Raw genomic sequence first — 22,264 nt, 5'->3', positions numbered from 1 at the left:
GCCAGGGTGGGAGGCAGCTGACGCTCAGGCGGCCCCCACCCACCCTGCCCAGGTTCCGGGTCCTGTGTCAGACCATTATTGCCCACAAGCTCTTCGACTACGTTGTCCTGGCCTTCATCTTTCTCAACTGCATCACCATCGCCTTGGAGCGGCCTCAGATCGAGGCTGGCAGCACTGTGAGTGGCTCTAGCCTTTGGGCAGGGCAGGGGCCAGGCCAAGGGACAGCTTGCCAGGGCTGAGGGGGGCAGGGAGACCTCCCACCATGGGGGAGGCAGGACAGGGAGTTTGCCCTTGGGGGAGGTGGAACTGGGAGTTTGCCTTTGGAGCGGGGAAAGCCTCTGTGAACTGAGAAGTGGCAGCCTCTTCTCTACGCACCTTGGCCAAAGCAGATGCTGGCCAGTGGCCAGGCAGCTCTGGGAGCCCCTGGGCCCATGGTATCTCCCAATGCTTTCAGGAACGCATCTTTCTCACCGTGTCCAACTACATCTTTACGGCCATCTTCGTGGGCGAGATGACACTGAAGGTAGCTCCCAGCTTTACTCAGGGCCCCTGACCCTGGGTCAGCCCCTGCCTCAGCTTGTCACTCGCCTGCCATCGGCCTCATTCCACTCGTAGCCCCATAGCCCACCCCTCTGGGTACCAGCCCCTGGGCTGGGCTTCCGCGACCCAGAAGGGGTCAGCCTTGTCCCCATTCACAGGAGTCACAACCCCGCTAGACAGACGGGTGCAGGGAACACTGAGTGTGATGGAGGCACCTGCTGGAGGTGTGGGGCGCAGGGGAAGCATCCCGTCTGGGGCGCTTCCCAGGGCGGGCAGTTTTGAATTGGATTTGCCAGAGGCACCGGGAACCTAACGGGGCGGCCTGCTGGGCCCTGACCCTGCCCCGTCCCCGCCCATCACCCACCCTCAGAGGGCGGCCTGAACCCTCCCCTTCCCTCCAAACCCGCCACTTGCAGGACCCCGCCCCCTCCCCCCGAAGCCGACATGGCCTCGCCCCGCCTCCTCGCGCAGAGCCCGGCTGGCCCCGCCCACCTACCCGCTCCTCCCGCGGCTGCCTAACCCCGGCCCCACCCCTGTCCCAGGTGGTCTCGCTGGGCCTGTACTTCGGCGAGCAGGCGTACCTGCGCAGCAGCTGGAACGTGCTGGACGGCTTTCTTGTCTTCGTGTCCATCATCGACATCGTGGTGTCCCTGGCCTCGGCCGGGGGAGCCAAAATCCTGGGGGTCCTCCGAGTCTTGCGGCTCCTGCGCACCCTACGTCCCCTGCGGTGAGGAACCCTCCCTGGCGGATGGGGGAAGGTGTCATGCACTGTGCAGAGAAGCCACGGGTCGGTGGAATTGGGCCGTCACTCCGCCCTCCCCTCCCGCCCACTCGGTCCTCCAATACTGAGTGCCAAGCACCCTGAGCTGTTCCCGGGGGAGGGGACTGCAGACCCTGGGGGTGGGGCATGCTGGAAGAGCAGGGCTGAAGCTGGACCCCAGTATTGCTGCCCACTCTGCGTGTCCCTGAGTGGCTCGTTGCCATCTCTGGGCATCAGTCCTAGACCAGGGTGTGGTGTGGACCCGGAGGAGCTGGGCACAGTGAGGGGTGAGGGCAGCTGCCCTGCTGCTGCTGTAGGTCTGAGGCCTGGGTGCAGCTTGCCTCCTGCTCTGCCAGTGTCTGGGTTGCCTGGCCGCTTTCTCTGCATTCCTGGCGACTGTCCTCATGCCCCAGGATGTTCAGCCCTGGTGAGCCCTGGGGGCTCATGCCCTGGGATGCTCAGCCCTGGTGACTCTGGGCTGAGTAGGGGCTGCCTCTTGGTCAAGGGATTATGTGTGCCTGGCCTCTCCCTGCCCTCAGTGTCATCAGCCGGGCGCCGGGCCTGAAGCTGGTGGTGGAGACACTCATCTCCTCCCTCAAGCCCATCGGCAACATCGTGCTCATCTGCTGTGCCTTCTTCATCATCTTTGGCATCCTAGGAGTTCAGGTGAGGGGTGCTCAGGCTGGGCAGGGACTGGGCTCTGTGATTGGGGAAAAGGAAGTCTCAGACAGCCAGGGGAGAGACTCCACATTCCAACCTCATGCGCCTTGCCTGCTGTGGGCTCCTCCTCCAGGGAAGGAGACAGACATGGGCCCAGATGACTGAGCACAAGACAGGCTGAGTAAATGCAATCGAGAGGCGGGTTCCTCTCTGACTTGCAACCCTCACCCGTGAGAGCACCAACTTTGCCCCCTTTCCCCAGCTCTTCAAGGGCAAGTTCTACCACTGTCTGGGCGTGGACACACGCAACATCACCAACCGCTCGGACTGCATGGCCGCCAACTACCGCTGGGTCCATCACAAATACAACTTCGACAACCTGGGCCAGGTGAGCACCGCCCTCCTAGCCCTGATCAGACCCTCCCCTCTCTTGGATGCCAGTGGCTCTGGGAATCACAGACCTGGCTTCAGTCTTGCACTGCCAGGACTGACACTGACTTCTCCTCTCCAAGCCTCAGTTTCCTATTCTGCAAAATGGGTAAGGGTAGCACTCACCTCTCAGGTGGGATGAGGCTTAGAGAGTCTGTGTGCAGAGTGCCCAGCAAACGCCTTCACTTAGTAGGTGCTTTGTGAACATTGGTTCTTGGCTCCCACCCCCGACCCAGGGGACCCTGACAGGAGTTTGAGAATCAAGCAGTCCTGGAGGTGAATCCAGCTCTGCCACTTTCTGTAGGTGTGGCCTCCCTGAGCCTCAGTTTCCTCATTTATGAAATGGAAATGTTACAGCCTGCCAGGCAGGCTGCGGTCCCGGGGTGGTTCCCTCTCCTGTCACCCACCCACTGCTGTCTGCTCTGTCGACAGGCACACCCCTGCCTGGTGTCTGCTTTCCCCTTGGTTTCCTCTCCTGGGGGCCTGCCAGGCGTGACCCATCTGGGCAGTGCCCCAGGTGAGACCCCTTGGCTGGCTGCCTCCCCTTCCCTGCTCTCATTTCTCCAGGGTCTGCCCAGGAGGCCAGGTATGTCCACTTGCAGGTGTGCCTTGCCCCAGGGCGCACAGGAAGGAGCAGGCTCCAGGCCCTCGTCCCCCGCTGGCTGATGGGCAGTCTCCAGCTAGATCCCCCTGGAGGGCTTGCCCCCCAGTGGCACCTCAGAGGGGAGCCACAAGGCCTTGGAGGGGCAGTGAGTGCCCAGGGAAAGGGTGTCGGGAACCGTGACAGTCACTACCCCTGCCCATCTGGGGAAAAGATGTCTTAGGAAGTTGAGGGGGAGCTCGCCAGGGGCCTTTTGTGCCCATGCTCCTGACCCCCTTCACCTATGGGCCCTGCTCCAGTGCCAGCCCCGCCCCTTTGGAGCATTTCTGGGTCTACCTGGCACCAGGCTCTTCTGGAATCCCTCATGGGGTGTTCTCAGCACTCGGAGCCACCTGGAGGGTTCCGGCCTGGCCTGCAGCCTCTGACTCCTCAGTGGCTCTTACCAGCTGTGTGCCCTCAGACAAGTGCCAGACCCTCTGTTCCAGTGTCCTCATCTGTCAACAGGGACAGTGATGGCAGGTCCTTGGAATGCAGGAGCCTCCTGTGCCCTTGGCAGGGGGGCTTCCTCTGCCCTCCCTGCTCCTGGGTGTGAACACTTTCTGGACACCTTCGGCACCGTTCCCACCTGGAAAGAGAAGAGGAGGGGTCTGTGATCTGGATGGTGGGAAGGAGGGGCCAGTGCGGGGCCAGAGACTCATTCCAGAACCGTATGTCCTGGCCCACAGTGGCAGGAGCACAGAGCGGGGTGTGACCGCCTCTGCCCTGGGGAGAGGGCGTCCTGAGTAGGACATGTGACCTCCGGGCAGTTTCTGGTGAAATGGGACCCTTTGTGAACCTACTAACTACTGGTGCAAGGATGGCACCGGAGGCTGTGCTCAAGTTCAGTTCAGAGAACCTTTACTGAGCACCTGCTGTATGCAAGGTTCTGCGCTGGGTGCCGGTGCTGCAGAACCAGATGTGACCTCACTGAAGGGACATGAGGATGCTGATCTGCCATCTCTGTGGGAGCCTTGGGTGGCTGTGTTCTGGGGACCACCTCCTTTTCAAAATTTTACAAACCAGGGAGAGGAATTATTGCCATTTTACCGATGAGGAAAGGGGCCCAGAGACATCGAGGAACTTGCCTCAAATCACATAGCCAGTGAGTGGTACAGCCTGGGCTCTGACCCAGGGTTCCTGACGCCTCTCATGAGCTCCTGTTTTCAGATGCTAGGGCAAACGTGTCTTACCCCCTGGAGTAAGGATGGCAGGGACCGTCTGGTTGAGCCTCAGTTGGCCCTCCCAGCACACCTGCCAGAAAGGTATTTGTTAGCTCCATTCTGTGGGTGAGGGGACAGGAGTTCATGAATTTTTTTTGCCCAAGATCACACAGCTGGATGATTTCAGAGCTGAGACCAAAACCCAGGACTGTGGGTCCAGCACTTTTTCTTCTGTAACAGCAACTACAAGAGTATGTTGCAGGCACATAGTACCTCCTTAGGAAAGGTTTGTTGGATGAGGGCACAGCTCTGTCACATGGAGAAGACCTCTTTGTCCCTCTGTCTCCCAGGGGCAGAAGAACAGAGAGCTGAGGAAGGGTGGCTGCAGCTGGCATCACTCACACTCCTCACTCCTGCATTCCCCTTCCCCATGTCTCCCAGGCTCTGATGTCCCTCTTTGTCCTGGCATCCAAGGATGGTTGGGTGAACATCATGTACAATGGACTGGATGCTGTCGCTGTGGACCAGCAGGTGGGTGTAGCTGGGACCAGGTCAAGCCTTGATGCAGGGAGGGACATGATGTCCTTGGGGCCCAGTGGTTTGAATTTGAAACTGGTGCCAGCGAGACCCACAGCCCCAGTGTCTCCCCACTGTCAGCATAGCCCACCCCTCACATCTTGGCCTGAATATTCACCATTAGAGCCACTCCTTGGGTAGCATAAGTCATTGTTACATTTGCTTTGGCAAATCCCCCTTGCTCTTTGTGGAGAGGCATCTGAGCTGCTCCTGCCTGGAGGGGCACAGAGCCTGGTGGGTAGAGAACCAAGTGCAGGCAGAGAAGAGGGGCTGAGCCAGCTGGCAGAGGAACAGAGAGGGTGAGAGTGTGATGTGTTTAGGGAATTGGGAGTTGGGGGCTAGGAGCAGAAAATGAGAGGCAGGAGATGGGGAGAGGAGGCAGGTAGGGCTAGGTGGTCTGCAAGCCCCCGAGTGTGCAATGACAAGGGGCAAAAGTTTATTCTGAGGGCAGAGAGAGCCAGTGAGGGGCTAACAGCAAGAGTGGTGTCCCTGCTTGTCAGGTCTACTTGTCAGTGCAGCCTCCTGAGGGCTGCTGAGTGAAGATGGATTTGGGAGGGGGATTGGGTGGAGGAGGTCAGGGAAGAGACTCAGCCTTGGCTTCCGAGACCCCTGGGGAGCAGGGATCCCTCTGGGTCTAGGTGGAGACTTTAGGCAAGATGTGTGGCTGACCAAGGTCGGCTGTGTTCAGACTGAGGGGGTCACTGAGAGAAGAAACAGAAAGATTCCCTAGCTCAAGACAGGGCCCACTCAGTGGTGGAGGCAGGGATGTGTGCAACTCCCAGGCTGATAATGGACCCCTGGTTCTTGGCTTCATGGGTGCCACCCAGTAAGACTCTGGAGCTGGATGTGGGGGTGGTGGTATTGGCTGGGAGGAATGAGAATGCTTGGCTGCATCTTCCTCTACTTCCTTGTCTGCTCTGTCTCCTCACCCCCACAAGCTTGCCCTCAGGAAGCTCAGGGTCTGGAAGGGAAGGGTCAGAGGGAAGGTGGGTCAGGGAGGCAACATTTGGTCCGTGGTTTGCACATGGGTGGCAATGACTGTGGTGTGTTAAGTATTGACTCTTTGCAAGGCACATGCATACACGGATTCCACCAAGGAAACTATGCATCCAAGTTTTCCTCTCTGCTGGCCACCTTGTTTTCTGCCTTATTTCTGGATGGGTGAAAAAGTGGATGGATGGAGGTGTCGATGGAGGGGTGACTGGCTGGCTGGGTGGGAGAATGGGTGGGTGGTGGATTGATGGATAGATGGATGGATGGATGGATGGATGGATACATGGGTGAGTGGATGGGTAGGTGAATGGATGGGCGAATGGGTGGGTGAGTGGATGGGTGGATGGATGGATGGGTGGGTCGATGGGTCGATGGGTGGATGGGTGAGTGAGTGGATGAATGGGTGAGTGGATGGGTGGATGGATGGATGGGTGGGTAAATGGATGAATGAATGGGTGGATGGATGGGTGGGTGAATGGGTGGATGGGTGAGTGAGTGAATGAATGGGTGAGTGGATGGGTGGATGGATGATAGATGGATGGATGAGTGGGTGGATGGATGGGTGGATGCATGGATGGATGGGTGGGTGGATGAATGGGTGGATGGGTGGGTGGGTGGATGGATGGGTAGATGGATGGATGGGTAGATAGATGAATGGCTGGCTGGCTGGTTAGCTGGTAGGTGGATGGATGGGTGGATACATGGATGGGTGAATGGATGGATGGGTGTGTGGATGGGTGGGTGGGTGGATGGGTGGGTGGATGGATGGATGGGTAGATAGATGAATGGGTGGCTGGCTGGCTGGTGGGTAGATGGATGGGTGGATGCATGGATGGGCAAGTGGGTGGATGGATGGGTGGATAGATGGGTGGGTGGATGGATGGATGAGTGGATGGGTGGTGGATGGATGGGTGAGTGAGTGGAAGGAAAGGTAGATGGATGGATGCATGCATGCATAGGTGAATGAATGGATAGGTGAATGAGAGGAAGAAGACAGACGTTTCCAGGAGGCAGCCGCTAAGCCGAGAGGGAGAGGTGGCTTTCTTGGCTGAGGACCATATTGTGTCATGCTCAGGGTATTTACTTCTTACCTGCTGCCTCATTTAGACCTCACAGCTGCCTTCCTGGAGGCAGGCTCAACACATCCCCACTCCATGGAGGCTCAGCCAGGTTGGGCACTTCCCCATGGCCCTGTAGGGCCTGATCAGCCTCCTCAGCCCTCTCTGACTCCCCTGCAGCCTGTGACCAACCACAACCCCTGGATGCTGCTGTACTTCATCTCCTTCCTGCTCATCGTCAGCTTCTTCGTGCTCAACATGTTTGTGGGTGTCGTGGTGGAGAACTTCCACAAGTGCCGGCAGCACCAGGAGGCTGAAGAGGCACGGCGGCGGGAGGAGAAGCGGCTGCGGCGCCTGGAGAAGAAGCGCCGGAGTGAGTGGGTGCCTGTGGAGGGTGTGGGCCACCCAGCTCTAGGCCCCTCTGCCTGGACCTGACCCCAGCATCCTGAGACTTTGGAGCTGGAAGGAAACAAATGATACAGCCCCTGTGTCCAGGGCTCAGTCACTTCTCCCAGCATCTTTCTGTCCGGGGGATCTGAGCTCCATCAGTGTCCAATGGCTGACACCACTGCCAACCTGAGTAAGGCTGTTGGGGGTTCAGTCCACGCATAGGGCAAAGGCAGAGCCTGGGAAACCTGCCCTCCCTGCAGGCAGGCCCAGAGCTCCTGCCACAAGCTCATTTGGGGTAGATGGAGAGAATGAATGTCCTGCCTTCTTTGTCACCCTTCCCCACAGTTTCTGTCATGGTGCTTTGGCTGGGTGGAGATCTAACATTGATTCCAGAGCCTGGGGTGGATCAACATCTTCCTCCTTGCCCCCTCCCCTTCCTCCACCTTTCTGTCCTTTGTGCTCTGTGCCCTTTCCCTTGACCCTAACCCTCTGTGGTCTGTGCCACTCCCCCTGCACCACCCGCAGAGGCCCAGCGGCTGCCCTACTATGCCACCTATTGTCACACCCGACTACTCATCCACTCTATGTGCACCAGCCACTACCTGGACATCTTCATCACCTTCATCATCTGCCTCAACGTGGTCACCATGTCCCTGGAGCACTACAATCAGCCCACGGTGAGCCCTGGTCTGCCTCCCAGCCCAAGGTTACAAGGTGAGGGTGGGGTCTCAGCAGGACCCCACCCCAGGGATAGGGTAGGGAAGGGGTTAGCTGATAGCAGGATGTGAGCAGCCCCTCCATGCTGGGCTCTATGCTGGGCACTGCAATGGGAGGAGGTGCCGGACAAGCTTGCCCTCAGGAAGCTCAGGGTCTGGAAGGGAAGGGTCAGAGGGAAGGTGGGTCAGGGAGGCAACATTTGGTCCGTGGTTTGCACATGGGTGGCAATGACTGTGGTGTGTTAAGTATTGACTCTTTGCAAGGCACACTACATGTATGAACTCTTTAATCCTCACAGCAATCCTAAGGCTGGCAGGGGGAATCATTTGTCCAGATTTTATAGGTGAGGAACCTGAGGCTTAGAGAGCTTAAATATGCTGCCAAAATTACTCAGCCATACGTAGTGGAACCAGGTCTGGAACTTAGAATTGCATTCAAAGCCTACCAGGTAGCCTCCATTACTACCTGGGCATATGGAGACTATGCAAAGGGTGGAAGGACCATTTCAGGCAAACACTGGTGGTGGATGAGGATGACCATTTCCCAGCTTGTTGCAGACTGGGTATGTGAGGGGCATGTGAGAAGCAAGTGCATTCTAAAAACCCTGATGGAGTTGGAGGGGAAGAAGAGGGAAGCAGAGCTTCCAGGTGTGGAATTAATACCTTATTTCAAATGATGGGAGAGGAATATTATGAATACAGGAAAAAGAAAGATAACCATTGGCAAAATGAAACAATAATTATGGAACTTCCAAATTAACAGGAAAAAAATGAAAGAATAATGGTTTACATTTACCAAGTATTGTTCTGTGTCCAGCACTGAATTATTAGCTCATTTAATTTTCATAGCAGCTTTCTAAGATGAAATGACTTACTCATCATATGGTGAATTTGGAGTGAGCACTAAGCCAGGATTCAAATGTAGGCAGTCTGGCTCAGTAGCTCTTCATTAATACCCTATATTGCCTCCAAAGGTACCAACTGGACCAGATACACACAAATAGGAAAAAGGAAACAGAAGGAATAACAACATAAAATAAACAGCACACATTAAGATGGAAAGAATAAAAGCAGCATATAAATAATTATGCTAAAAGTAAATGGACTAAATTCTCTCCTTAAAAGGCAGAGACTTTCTGAGTGGAGGAAGGTTCTGGAGCTGGTCATGTGCCCTGGATCATGCTTCTCTTTGTTCCCCCATAGTCCCTGGAGACAGCCCTCAAGTACTGCAACTATATGTTCACCACTGTTTTTGTGCTGGAGGCTGTGCTGAAGCTGGTGGCATTTGGTCTGAGGCGCTTCTTCAAGGACCGGTGAGTGGCCAGGCTGGGTTAGGGCAGTAATAGGGTAGACTGCAGGATGAGGAAGCAGTCCTGACCCTTAGGGAAGTCTGGAGCAGCCTGAAGAGGGGAACCAGTAAGCATCTAGGCACTGGACAGGCATCCCAGCTGCTGCTTATAGCTCTGAACAGGAAATGATTATGGTATCATCTGATGGGTGCAGGGCATTCTACTTGGCCCTTCTCAGTTCATCTTTGGTAGGTTGTTTCTACCCTATAGGCAGAGCAGGGTCTGCCTCATGCTAATACTCCTTTTTGAAGGGAATAGTGAGGCTCAAAGAAGTTGGTGGATTAGCCTAAGGCCAGACAGAGGGAGCAGCCAGCTCAAGGTTAGACCTGGAAGTCACAGTCCATGCCTCCTTTCCTGCAGGAGGCTAGAGATGTTTATCCTGATCAGCCCCTTGCTTGAGGAAGTGATGGCTATGGGGAGCAGAGACAGGCCTGGACCCAGTGGCGTTAGGAGGCGCTAGTAAGGGAGGGCAGCCACACAGCCCAATGGGCCACAATAGAAGGTTGAGGACTTGGGATACTCCCCTACTAAGATGTGTCTGAACCAGAGGGATCCTCCTCATGCCCGCTCCTACCCTCCCATGCACGGCTGAGCAGATGGAACCAGCTGGACCTGGCCATTGTGCTACTGTCAGTCATGGGCATCACACTGGAGGAGATAGAGATTAATGCAGCCCTGCCCATCAACCCCACCATCATCCGCATCATGAGGGTTCTGCGCATCGCCAGAGGTGAGGGGCAAGGGGTGGGACAGGGAACGGGGGCAAGCAGGGGCAGGATGAGACTCCTCATTGCCTGATGAGAGCACACAGGAGTGGGGTGGGGAGAGGTGGGGGCAGGAGTTTGTGGGCATGGTGGGCTCCTTGCTGAGCAGGGGTGAGCAGGAGCCGGGAGGCACACAGCCAGCACACACGCATGCACCCTCTGTGTGCACACACCTCCCCCAGCACGCAGACAGCTTTGCATAGCACACATGGATACACACTCCCACTTCCTTATAACGTCAGACCCATGGGGTCCAGTCTCAGAGTGTGATGCAAGGAACCCAGTCCAACTGGGAAGATGTGAAACACCTCCAGCTCCTCCCTGGCGTTTCTCAATCACAGTGACTGGGACGTACGGTCTTCAGAGACCCTTCTCCTCCCCTCAAGCTAGTTCCCACACTTCTTTTAAAAGCCTCCTGCCTCAGGGCGAGCCCAGGTGCCTCCTGCTCTTCTGCCTGCCAGAAACTCAGCGAGTGATGCCAGAGTCCTCTTTATCGAGAGGGGAAGGGAAGAGATGTGGCCACTCACGCTGGTCCTTTGTGCCTGTGACAGTTCATGGCACACTCATTCACACACTTCATAGACCTCAGTTCCCATGAGAATGCCCCATTCTCGGGGGCTGTTTTACAGTGACGCCCACGCCTTGTGTCCACATGTTTTTGTGCATGCCCCACTCACCCTGTGGCTGCACCCACATTCTTGTAATGTGGCGTCTGAGAGCCGGACTCTGCTTGCACGTGCCTTCATGTGCTCTTTTACCGAGTTTACGCACGTGCACACACGCGTGCACACACACGTCCCCACCGGCCCGGGGCTGAGTGGGCGGGGCTGGGTCTCGCCCACAGTGCTGAAGCTGTTGAAGATGGCCACAGGGATGCGGGCCCTGCTGGACACGGTGGTGCAAGCTTTGCCCCAGGTAAGAGCCACTCTTTCTGGCAGCCCTCCTGGGCTCATTGGTGTCAGGCTGGGCCCTGGGGCATGAAGGCCCTGATATTCCTTCTCACATCTGCCAAAGCCAGGGCAGATGCTGTCTCTGGGGATGCGTTTTGAGCCGAGGGCTGACAGGCAGAAAGAGTCCCTTTCTGCCTGTTTCTTCCGGCTTCACCATGTGGTTGCCAGTGACACTCTGTGTCCAGCCCTGCGCATGCACTCAGGGTCCGCATCGTGCCCTTGGTTGCCCCAGGCTGGTGGAGGGAGATGGATACTTCAGGGAGATGTGGGGAGGGACCTCCAGCATGCTCCAGGGAGAGAAGACTGCCAGACACTCCCTGGGGAGATCAGGAAAGGCAGCCTAGGAAAGGGGACCTTTGAGCTTGACTTCCAAGGGTGGCTTGGCAGAAGAAGGTGGCAGTGTGGATGGGGAAGTTCCGAGATGGCATTCCAGGAGGGGCAGCATGAGACACTGACCCAGGTGGGGATCTCAGAAGTTAGGGAAGTTGCTTTACCCCCACCCCGTGGTTAGTGAAAAGGGAGATGTGATCAGGACCACAGAGGGCATCTTTTTCATCCTCCTGGGAATTCTGCAATCCCAGTCCTTCCCTCCCTTGCTGTCTGGACTGCTTGAGGCTCTTCTTCCCCCTCCCCTAAGGGTGGCCTCTGCTGTGATGACCCTCAGGCACATTTATTTATTCATTATGATTCATCGAGTCATCAGGAACTTTAGACACCTTAAAATACAAGGCACAGATACTGCACAGTAAAAATGAGGATACAAGATTAACAGCCCAGGGAAGGTGGAAGCAGAGCTAATTCTTTCGGGGAGTGGGGCTAAGGACATGGGTGAGTTCTGTTCCTGAGTTTGGTGTGAGCTTCCCAGCAGCCTAGGTATAAAGGGAAAGTGGCATGGTCTGGATGGAAAGCAAGGGCATTCATTCAGAGACGTGGTTTTTCCTAGCACTAAATTCCTTCAGGGGACTTTGTCCCATGGGAGATGGGAGTGATGGTGGGCTGCAGGCTGTGCAGACAAGAAGTAGATTGGAACCCCGACTTGGGCCATAATGCCTGAGAGCAAAGTCTGGGCCCTGGGCATGCAACTTAGCTTTTCGTGCCTCAGTTTCCTTGCCTGTGAAATGAGGATGGTGGTGAAGCATCGCTCCCTCAAGTGCTTATTTCAAAGGGCAGAGGTGAAGTTTCAGATGGTTAAAGCTTATGAAGCACTTCAGAAGCCTGGTTCATGGGAAGTGCCTTGTAAGAGGCTGCTAGGGATGGGGATGGCAGGTGTGTGGCTTGGCCTCCCTGGCCTCCTTGCTCCCACTCCCCTTCCCCATGCTCTGAGCCCCGGGCAGTCCTATCATGACTCCCAAATCCAGCACAGAGCTGGCATGGAGCTCAGCACATGGAGATGTTCAGGACATCCCAGCCTCCAGCAGGAGACCCATGGTAGTCATTACAAGTGTATCAGCACTTTAGAAGCAGCATGTGCCAAGTGCCACTAGCCATGAAATGGTGCTGACCCCTCAAATTCCATTTGCTGTTGCTCATGCTGTTGCATGGACATTGTCCATTTCCTCGATTCTATGTAAAGTGCTCAGAAAATGAAACTTCAGCCTCTCCCCACCAGGCTCTGCCCCAAGAAGAGGGAGGAGGCATCAGAGAAGGCTTCTCAGGGGAGGTAACCCATGGACTGGGCTTTGAGGGATGGGGAGGAGGCATTTTCCAAGCAAAGACAGAGGGTCCTTCCTGCAGAGGGAAAATAATAAGTCAGGGCACTGTGGGGCTGTTTTCTGTGTGGCTGGAGTGTGCGGGGTTGGAAGATCAGGCTGGGAGGGGGTCCCAGGGGGCCAGGTCACAACACACCTTCAATGCCAGGGAAGCAAAGTCGGGCTTTATCTTGCAGGCAGTGGATGCCACAGGAGGGTTCTAGACAAGGGAGGTTGCAGCCAGAGCTGCTTTTGAGAAGGTGGTTCTGGCGGCTGGGAGGAGAGTGGATTGGAGGAAGACGCTGGAGGCAGGGAAGCTGGTGAGGAGGCTGCCACAACCCTACCGGCTCTGAGATGCTGACAGTGGGGAGGGGACAGAGAAAAGCTGAAGGCAATCCTGGTTTAGAGACGCTGCCAGCCCCGGCCTGCGCAGAGCACAAAGCTGATTTCCTAGGGCCTCGACCACGCCAGATCCTTCTCAGCGGTTAGGGCTTTACAGTTTGCCTCACAGGCGCTCAGTAAGTGCTTGTTTTATTAATGAAGGGAACATCATTTAATTAGCCACTAGCAGTGCAGAACGGCTGGCCAGGAAACCCTTCTTTGGAGTGGAGAGGAGAAACTTGAGGAGTGGTGATTAACGGGGTTTACTTTTCAGCAGTTAATGTGAACGTCTTCTGATTCTCTTCACGCAGGTCTTCTGAGGGTTCTAAGAGAGATTTCATTTCTAGGGCAAGAATGTGGTTGAGCCCTTATCTTATCCATAGCATGAGTTAAAGGTGGTCTCCAGTGCATGGATAGATTTGAACTAGGTCTGGAATCTGGGACGCTTTCTCCCACAGGAGCTGTGGGACGGGGGTGGCTGGGTTTGCAGAGCCTTCTGGGGTCCACGGGCCTGCGTGATTCCTGCCTTCCCTCCTCTCTATGGCCAGGCCTCGTGCTGGCCCGAGGAGGCAAATCTGACCTCGTGCAGCTGTGTTCCTGTTCTTGAAGATTTCCCAGACCAGCAGATGATAGTGACAGGGACAAGTGCGTTTCGGTGGTTTCGTAGAGGAGCTAATGTTAGTGTTGAGATTTCCTGCCCTCTCCCTTCCCTTCATTCATCCATCCATTCAACCTTGGTAGCCACACAAGGTGTGTAGCACAGGTTGTGGGCACAGATCCTGGGCCCAGCCTGCTGGGTCTGGACCCCTGTCCTACCAGTTACTAGCTGTGTGCTTCTGGACAAGTGATGTCACCTCTCAGTCTGTCTCCTTCTTCATCTGAAGAATGAGGATAAAAGATAGTTCATGGATTATTGTGAGGAGGAAGTGAGCTCATTAACCTCAAGTGCTGGAAACGGGGCGGCTTGTGGTAAAGGCGGCACAAGTGTTTTCTTGTTATTCTGAGCCCTGTGCTGGAACCAGCCTGCCCTCCAGGTCCTGTGGGGTGGCAGACGTGGACACACAGCCTGGGGGAACGTTACAGCTGCTCTGACCCTCAGGCTGCCCACCCCCACCGCCCCAGCCTCCACCCTTCCCAGGCCTGGTGCGCCCTCACCCATTCCCCAGTCCCACCCGGCCTCACCTGTCTTCCCGCAGGTGGGCAACCTGGGCCTCCTCTTCATGCTGCTCTTCTTCATCTATGCTGCCCTTGGGGTGGAGCTCTTCGGGAAGCTGGGTGAGTGACTCCCAGAGCAGGCCTGTGGTGGGGTGCAGTGGGGCTTCAGGATGACTTGGTGGAGCAGGGACCCCCAGCCCATCACATCAGGGTCTTTGTATTGAGGAGATGCCTACAGCAGGGCCCCCACCTGTCTGGTCTCCCAGGGAACCTGCCCTCCCTACCCCTGTAGTTGTTGCCTGTCTTGTGTTGGTGCCTGTCTTGAGCCAGCACCGCCCCAGCAAATGGAGAGGCCAGGGTGGGGGCAGAGGGCAACAGAGCACTTGCTGAGCTCTGCCCTGCACCGGGATGGCTCTGGAAAGCAGTGTTCCCTGACGGGCTGGCCCTCACCCCATTGCATCCTCTTTCTCAGAAACCCATTCTTTGGTGGGGGACAGAACTAGACTCACCCAAACCTGAGCCCCAGCTCATGCGCCATCTCCCCGAGCCTCAGTTTATCTGTGGGCTGGGCACAGTCTGTACGCCCCTCCTAGAGTGTGATGAGGGTTGAGGCAAGGTGGGAGGCACTGGGTCAGGGTGAGCCCCGCAGGTGCTTTGCCATCGGGCAGGGCTGACTTCCTCCCCGCTTTCAGTCTGCAACGATGAGAACCCATGCGAGGGCATGAGCCGGCATGCCACCTTCGAGAACTTCGGCATGGCCTTCCTCACGCTCTTCCAGGTCTCCACGGGTGACAACTGGAACGGGATCATGAAGGTACTCCCGGGTGGGCTGGGGTGGAGAAATCAGCCAGATGCTGGGACAGTGAGGACGCTGGTCCTGCTGCTCAGGGCTGTGCCCACCCAGGGCCCCACCGCACAAGGGAGGGGCATGCAGGGCACGGAGGAATGGAGGGGCCTGCCCGGGACCAGCACAGTGGGGAGAGCTGAGCCATAATAGGCCCCTTGTCTACCACTGTCCCATCCCCCAGTATTGCCTAAGATTGGGGCTCAGATTCTAGGGGAGACAACTCCACCTGGTTCCAGGGGGTACCTGGGGCCCAGGCAGGCCCGAAGGCCAGGGCCAGGCCCCTTAGTGACTGCCGCACCGACCAGGTCACCCGGCAGAGGCTCCCTAGACTGGGCTGCAACCCGGGCTGGGCTGGGAAGGGCAGGGAGGGGCTCCCGGAGGACAGGGGTGAGGCCTCGGTTCCGGGGCCCGAAGGTGGAGAGGGCAGTGATAGGCCTCTCACCCCCACCCTGCAGAGACCCCAGTCCCCCAGCAAGGGGGCAGGAAGCCGGGGGCTAGGAGAGGTGGCCACTCTCCTCGGCCCAGGGCGGGAAGGTGGTGGAGTCTTCTTGGGCTTTGTGGGTGGGGGTTGAGCTGAAAAACCAGAAAGGAAGGACAGGGAGGCCCTGGTCCCGAATGCACCCTACTCCCCAGATGCCCCTGAAGGAAGCCCCAGATGCCCCTTCTCAGGCCTGACTGTGTCCCAGGGAAGCAGGCCAGCTGTGGGGAGGGTGACGTGGGTGGGAGCAAGAGAGGAGGAGAGGGTGCTGGGCCATCGTCTGTCCGTGCGGGGACTTAGCTGAAGCTGAGGCAGGCAGATGCTGCCACAAGGCAGAGTGGGGCAGGGCAGCCAGGGCCATCTCGGGGGTTGAATCTCGGTCTTGCTGCCTCCGCGCGTGGCCCTGGGCTGGCCTCTGCCTCCAGCAGCCTCTGGGATGTCCTCCTCCTCATCCTCGTCCTCTCCGCCCTCCCCACCACGCAGGACACGCTGCGGGACTGCACCCATGATGAGCGCAGCTGCCTGAGCAGCCTGCAGTTTGTGTCGCCACTGTACTTTGTGAGCTTCGTGCTCACCGCGCAGTTCGTGCTCATCAACGTGGTGGTGGCTGTGCTCATGAAGCACCTGGACGACAGCAATAAGGAGGCGCAGGAGGACGCCGAGATGGATGCCGAGCTCGAGCTGGAGATGGCCCACGGCCTGGGCCCCGGCCCGAGGCTGCCTGCCGGCTCCCCGGGCGCCCCTGGCCGAGGGCCGGGAGGGGCGGGCGGCGGGGGGCGACGCCGAGGGCGGCTTGTGCCGGCGCTGCTACTCGCCTGCCCAGGTGGGCAGGGGCTGGAGCGGCGCGAGGGTCGCCGGGGGGGGGGGCACTGCAGGGCTAGATGGGCAGCGGGGCCAGGGAGGCCTTGCACAGAGACCTCTGTCTTTCTGGGCCCCACCCTGCTCAGCTCCATAGAAGGGGTGACCCTGTGATGAGGGGGTCGGTCCCAGGCCATGGGCGCAGAGAACCAACCGGGAGGGCAGCTGTGTCCTGCCCACCCCGCAGCCCCGGGACCCGGCTGATAATCCCGCCTGTCCCCACCCCGTCCCCGTCCGCCTAGGAGAACCTGTGGCTGGACAGCGTCTCTTTAATCATCAAGGACTCCTTGGAGGGGGAGCTGACCATCATCGACAACCTCTCGGGCTCCATCTTCCACCACTACTCCTCGCCCGCCGGCTGCAAGAAATGTCACCACGACAAGCAAGAGGTAATGGCAGCCCGGGAGGCCCAGCCCCTTGTGGCGGGGCAGCACGAAGCCTGGTGGGGGGCCTGCCCGAGGGCAGAGCCTGGCTCTGGGCCGTAGAGACCAGGCTGGGTCAGTGTGGGCACACGTAGCTTCCATGGCCTGGGCAGATTGGCTCCCTGAGCCAGGGCCAGGTGTGGGCCTGTGGTGTGGTGGCTGCAGCTACTGACCCCAGCACCGTGCCGCACACAGTAGGTGCTTGGGTAGGGCAGCTGCCCCACCTTGTGTATTGCAGGTGCCAGGCAGGGAGCCTGTGTGTCACCTGCAGGACAGCTTGCCCTTTCTGTGACATGAAGGGCTCATCTGCCCGCTCTTCCCCCAGGGCATCATCCTGGCACTCAACCTCCTCCAGGTGCCCTGCCCTGGTCTCCAGCTCGCGGCTTAGGCCCACCCAGCTCAGGGGTTCCCATGGGTCCACCTCCAGTGCAGGCGCAGGCAGCCCCCTCCCCTCTCCCCAGCAGTGTGGGCCCCTGAGCTCTCCCTGGGGTGCTCCAGCCCCCAGGGTGGCCCCAGCCTCAGGTGGCTGCAGGGCGGGTCCCCAGGAGCCGTCAGCAGGAGCTGGAAGTCTGGGCTGCCCCACACCCCTGCCCTGTGGTGGCTGCAGATTCTCCAGTGTCTCTGGGCCCCGCAGTGTCCCCTGCCTGTGACACGCTGTGCAGGTTGTCCACACAGGGCCATAGATGAGTCAAGTCCGGCCCAGTCTTGATGGGCACTTGGTCTGGGGGCAAGCAGACAGCTGTGGAGTTCACAGCCCATGGCAACTCACCTGCCCTCAGGCCCAGATAGCAAGATGGGCCTCTCAGGGCTGGCTTCCACTGGAGGTGACCGCTGTGTCGCCATTGCATACCGCCCAGGTTGGGCCCCTGCACAGATGGATACATCATCCGTGCCCAGCAGGTGTCTGGACCTTTCTGACCACTGCTTGGCCTCTCTTCAGAGCCTCAGGCCTGTGGCTGCACGCCCCAGGACCCAGGCCTGCCCATCCCAACGCTGTGGTGACCTGAGGCCACCCCCTCTTCCTGCAGGTGCAGCTGGCTGAGACGGAGGCCTTCTCCCTGAACTCAGACAGGTCCTCGTCCATCCTGCTGGGCGATGACCTGAGCCTTGAGGACCCCACAGCCTGCCCACCTGGCCCCAAAGACAGCAAGGTGAGCTCCCCTGGGGACTCCTGAGCAGGCGGGTCTGTCCTTGAAGCCTGGCCCCTGCCCACCCAGGCAGGAACCCCCTGTCTTTCCAGTCTACCATGTAAACGACACCCACTGTGTGCTAGGCCTTCATCTCCTGTTGGACAGATGAGGGCAGTAGGGCTCAGAGAGGTGGAGTGATTTGCCTGAGGTCACACAGCCACAAGCCCAGCCAGCGATCCAACCTGGCACTCAGCAGCACTGGCTGCTTCTTGTTGCTTTGAGTATTTTTTGGTCCATTCCATGGGGGTCATCCCTGGCTGGCAGGGCTGTGAGGCCGAAGTGAACGGGGGAGTCGTGTCAGGCAAAGCACCTACTCTGTGCAGGCACTCTGCCCGTGCCAGCTTTGTCCACCCCACAGCTCTGTGCAGCAGGCATGATTCGTCCTCACTTCACACGTGAGGAGATGGGGCTTCCAAGAAGTGGGGTGATGCTCACATCACACAGCCAGGAATGACAGAGCAGGAAGCCACCCCTGAGGCTGGGCCCCAAACCTCTGCACCCCAGGGGGTCAGTCTGAGGAGGCCTGCAGGCCAGGAAGGGCCCCTTGCTGATCCTGCAGTCTTAGGGGGTGAGACCTCAAGACCGGGGCTCCTGATCTCAAGGTCAAGGTGGTCCTGCCCTGCTGGGGGTGGGGGGTATAAGGGACAGCTGGGGGATACCCTGGGCTTGGCACCTCTGCCCCCTAGGCTGGCCCTCCATCAGCTCAGGGTAGGTTGCGGGGCGAGTTCTTCCTATCCCTTCCATGTCATTTCGGTCCGCTCCCTGATGGCTCACAGTTGCTGCAGCTCCCTGTACCCCCACACTGCTCTTCTACAAAGGATATCAGGGTGCACAGTTTTTGGGACTCAGCTGGACTTGGGCAGGGTACAGTCTTTTGTGCCAGACTCAGCAAGTCATCGGAGGTTGGGGTGGCGCGAATGCATCTGCCTTGGAGGGGGCACTAAGGCAGCTCTTCTGGGAAGGGGTCACTATGGTCTACAGGCCTGAGGAATGTGGGGGCCAGAGAATGCCTAGGAAGGCAGGCATCACTCTCCTCGGATGCAGAAACATGCTCAGGAAAGGGAAGGGACCCCCCCAAGGTCATGCTCACGGGACACTCTGGCCACTCAGCCTGTCTTCTGATGCCTTCACCAGCCTTGACCTGGCTTCTTCACTGGCCCAGGGTCTGTACCAGGGGAAGTCACTAACTGCCTGGGGCATCCAGTGGGGCATTCGGAAGTGGATTCCTTTCACTGGGGTTTGGGAAGATGGTCAGGTAGAGGAGGTGAGAGGAAGGTCAGACTAGCCATGAGGGTAGCCTAGTTAAGCGAGGGCCCGTGGAACAGGTCATGAGGGCAGCTGTCCCCGCCCCCCTAGTCCTGCCCCATCCTACCTCCCTTTCCTTGCAGGGTGAGCTGGACCCACCTGAGCCCATGTGTGTGAGAGACCTGGATGAATGCTTCTTCCCCTTGTCCTCTACGGCCATCTCACCGGGTCCAGAGAACTTCCTGTGTGAGATGGAGGAGATCCCATTCAACCCTGTCCAGTCCTGGCTGAAACATGACAGCAGTCAAGGTGAGGGGTGGAAGCCCTGCCAGCTCCCCACAGCCCTCATCTTGGGCGTCTGCTTCAGAGGGAGATGGTTGAGTTTTTTCCTTAGTATTTTTACCCAGATTATTATATTTAGTCCAGAAAGAACCAGATGGATATCTGACAATGAGAGATAGACTCTCAGGCCTGATATAACAATGATAAAAGATCAAGAGCCAAATAGTACAAAAAGATGAGATAATTATAACAAAAACCTAAGCATCTAACGGAAGCTTCATGCTAAGCTTCCTAGGAGCCATAGTGAAAAGGGAAAGAGGTGGGTACACACGGCTCTCATATCAAGCAGAAGGAAAGCTGCCAGATTATTGTGTTTTTCTAAAGCTGAATTAGAGAGGTGTGTAGCCCACAGATCTTCATATACATGGGATGTTAAACATAGGAAAGCCTGGTGTCTTCAATAGCCCTTTTGCAAATTCCTGATACTTATCCTTCAGCTCTACCCACAGTGCTCTGTTTGTGCTTTGGGCCCGTGGCTGGGCTCTGGGCACAGGGCCAGGGGACTAAGCTGGCCTGCCATCACGGGTTCATCTTTACTGTGGTCCTCATGGAGGGTGGCAGGAACCTGGTTTCACAGCACTGGCTATGGAGGGAGGCAGAGAGATGAGGAGCCCAGCAGAAGAGGGACACCCAAGACTCTGAGCCCACTCCAAGTACCCTTCGGGGACGCCTCCCAGGAGCCAGACATGGGGTGACTTTCCTGGGCACCCTCCCTAAAGCTGATGGGCTTTCAACTGGCCAGGGTGGCTGAGGTGCCAAGATCCCAGACTTCCCAAACCAGAAGTCAGGGCACAGGGCTGACCCGAGAGCCATTCTGGTGGAATGCAATCTCATTCCCTTTAGCCAACCATTTATTTACGTTTTCCTTAAATGGTAAGATGGTATGGCATAGGATCCCCAGCCGGGACATTCAGACTGTCCAGCTGTCTTGGGTACATTCTTCCATTATCTCACCCTCCACCCCCCAAGGTGTGGAGGGGACGGTGGGCAGAGGCTGCTGCTACCCCCCCACGCCCCCCACACCCAGACCTGCCCCAGCCCTCAGACCCCCACCCCCGTCTCTGTCCCTCACTGTGTGGAGCCAACCAGGCCGGACTGACCTGCCATCCAGTGCAGCGCCTGACCCGGGGCTGGGACGCCCCAACCCACCTGCTGTCCCACAGGGGCCCCCAGGCCTGGCCAGGCTGCATGGTGGGGTCAGGACCCGGGGGTGACTGATCCTAGTGAGCACCTACTGTGTACTTGGTACTGAGCTGGGAGCTTCCAGCTGTTTCTTCTCCTGATGACCCTCAAGATGGCATCTTGTTCCCTTTTACAGAGGAAGAGACCTAGGCTTGAGCCCGGGTCTGCTTGCCTCCAAAAGCTGTGTCTTGCCCAGGGCCCCTGCCCCCTGGAATCAAAAGGGCTGGTTCAGGATTTCTCTCTTGCTCTCACAATGGGGAAACAAAGGTTTAGAGGGGGGGGACTTGCCCACGGTCTCACAGTCAGTTTATTAGGTGGCTCCTCCCTGCTGGCCCAATGAGATTGGTGCTCAATGCCACCTCCCAGGGACTGCCCCCTGGCCTGAGTGTGCTCCGTCAGCTCTGTCTCCTTTCCCAGCAGCACCCCCAAGTCCCTTCTCCCCGGATGCCTCCAGCCCTCTCCTGCCCATGCCAGCCGAGTTCTTCCACCCTGCAGTGTCTGCCAGTCAGAAAGGCCCAGAAAAGGGTACCGGCACTGGGACCCTCCCCAAGATTGCGCTGCAGGGCTCCTGGGCATCTCTGCGGTCACCAAGGGTCAACTGCACCCTCCTCCGGCAGGTACCGGCACCTCCCAGGCTCCAGAGCACTGGTCTGTAGGCAAGGGGCAGGATCTAAGCCAGGCCTCGAAGTCCGAGGGACTGGGAGGGGAAGGACCCAACCAAAGGCCCAGGGCACCACCATGCAAGGGGGTTTGGGAACGCTGGGGTGATGCTGAGACTGGAGCAGGAGGTGGCACTGGGGCAGACGGGAGTGGGCAGAGCTGGGTCCTGGGGACAGCAGAGTGTAGGGAGGACCCCGAGGGGGGTCTGGAAGAGGCCTGTGATACCTAGCTTGAGGGGAGGGGAGGAGGAGGAGTACTGGAGGTTTTGCAGGGTGGCGGGGTGCTGGCGGTGGGGAGGATACCCTGGGTTATCTGGGTGGGTGTGAGTGGGGGCTTACTAGGAATGGAGGTGGGAGGGCGGGTCTGGTGGATGAGAAGCCTGGGCCTGCAGGGTCCCCTGTACTGGATTGGCCAGGGCCACAGCCCTCCTACCCAAGAGAGCACTGAGGGCTCTGTTGCGGGGGTGGGGAAATGGGGTCGAGCCGGCTCCCACAGTACGGTGACTGTGGTTGATTCACTGGGTGACTGTGGGACCCAGTCCTAGCAGGCTGTGTGGCCTGGCGGGCAGGATACAAACTCCCTGCCTGCTGAGCTCACCATTTAGTGCTGAGAGTGAGCTGCAGGGGTGCAGTAAAGTCTACTCCATGGTGGACAGGCAGGGAGAACAGCTCCTGGGGAGGGGCTGGAGGTGGGGGCTGGGAGGTGGGGGGCCCTGGTGCTGGGAGGTGGGAGCTGGAGAGCTGGGCAGCTGGGAGGTGGGGGGCCCTGGTGCTGGGAGGTGGGAGCTGGGCAGCTGGGAGGTGGGGGGCCCTGGTGCTGGGAGGTTGGGAG

At 58.2% G+C, this 22,264-nt stretch overlaps 1 protein-coding gene across 1 annotated transcript in view; it reads left to right on the top strand.

Moving 5' to 3' along the window:
• Positions 1 to 22,264, top strand: part of CACNA1I (calcium voltage-gated channel subunit alpha1 I) — a 135,105-nt gene that overhangs the window by 108,198 nt on the left and 4,643 nt on the right. The window contains 19 exon segments of the mRNA XM_065522096.1: positions 53 to 176; positions 455 to 523; positions 1,083 to 1,267; positions 1,840 to 1,966; positions 2,223 to 2,348; positions 4,631 to 4,720; positions 6,997 to 7,189; positions 7,732 to 7,883; positions 9,126 to 9,235; positions 9,868 to 10,001; positions 10,880 to 10,950; positions 14,251 to 14,329; positions 14,902 to 15,023; positions 16,018 to 16,305; positions 16,307 to 16,357; positions 16,635 to 16,781; positions 17,843 to 17,965; positions 19,393 to 19,558; positions 21,194 to 21,390. Coding sequence (XP_065378168.1) covers positions 53 to 176; positions 455 to 523; positions 1,083 to 1,267; positions 1,840 to 1,966; positions 2,223 to 2,348; positions 4,631 to 4,720; positions 6,997 to 7,189; positions 7,732 to 7,883; positions 9,126 to 9,235; positions 9,868 to 10,001; positions 10,880 to 10,950; positions 14,251 to 14,329; positions 14,902 to 15,023; positions 16,018 to 16,305; positions 16,307 to 16,357; positions 16,635 to 16,781; positions 17,843 to 17,965; positions 19,393 to 19,558; positions 21,194 to 21,390 — 2,554 coding nt within the window.

This window comes from Macaca fascicularis, chromosome 10 (genome assembly GCF_037993035.2).
Source record: "Macaca fascicularis isolate 582-1 chromosome 10, T2T-MFA8v1.1".
NCBI classification, from domain to species: domain Eukaryota; kingdom Metazoa; phylum Chordata; class Mammalia; order Primates; family Cercopithecidae; genus Macaca; species Macaca fascicularis.
This window is presented reverse-complemented; position numbering and strand designations above follow the sequence as displayed.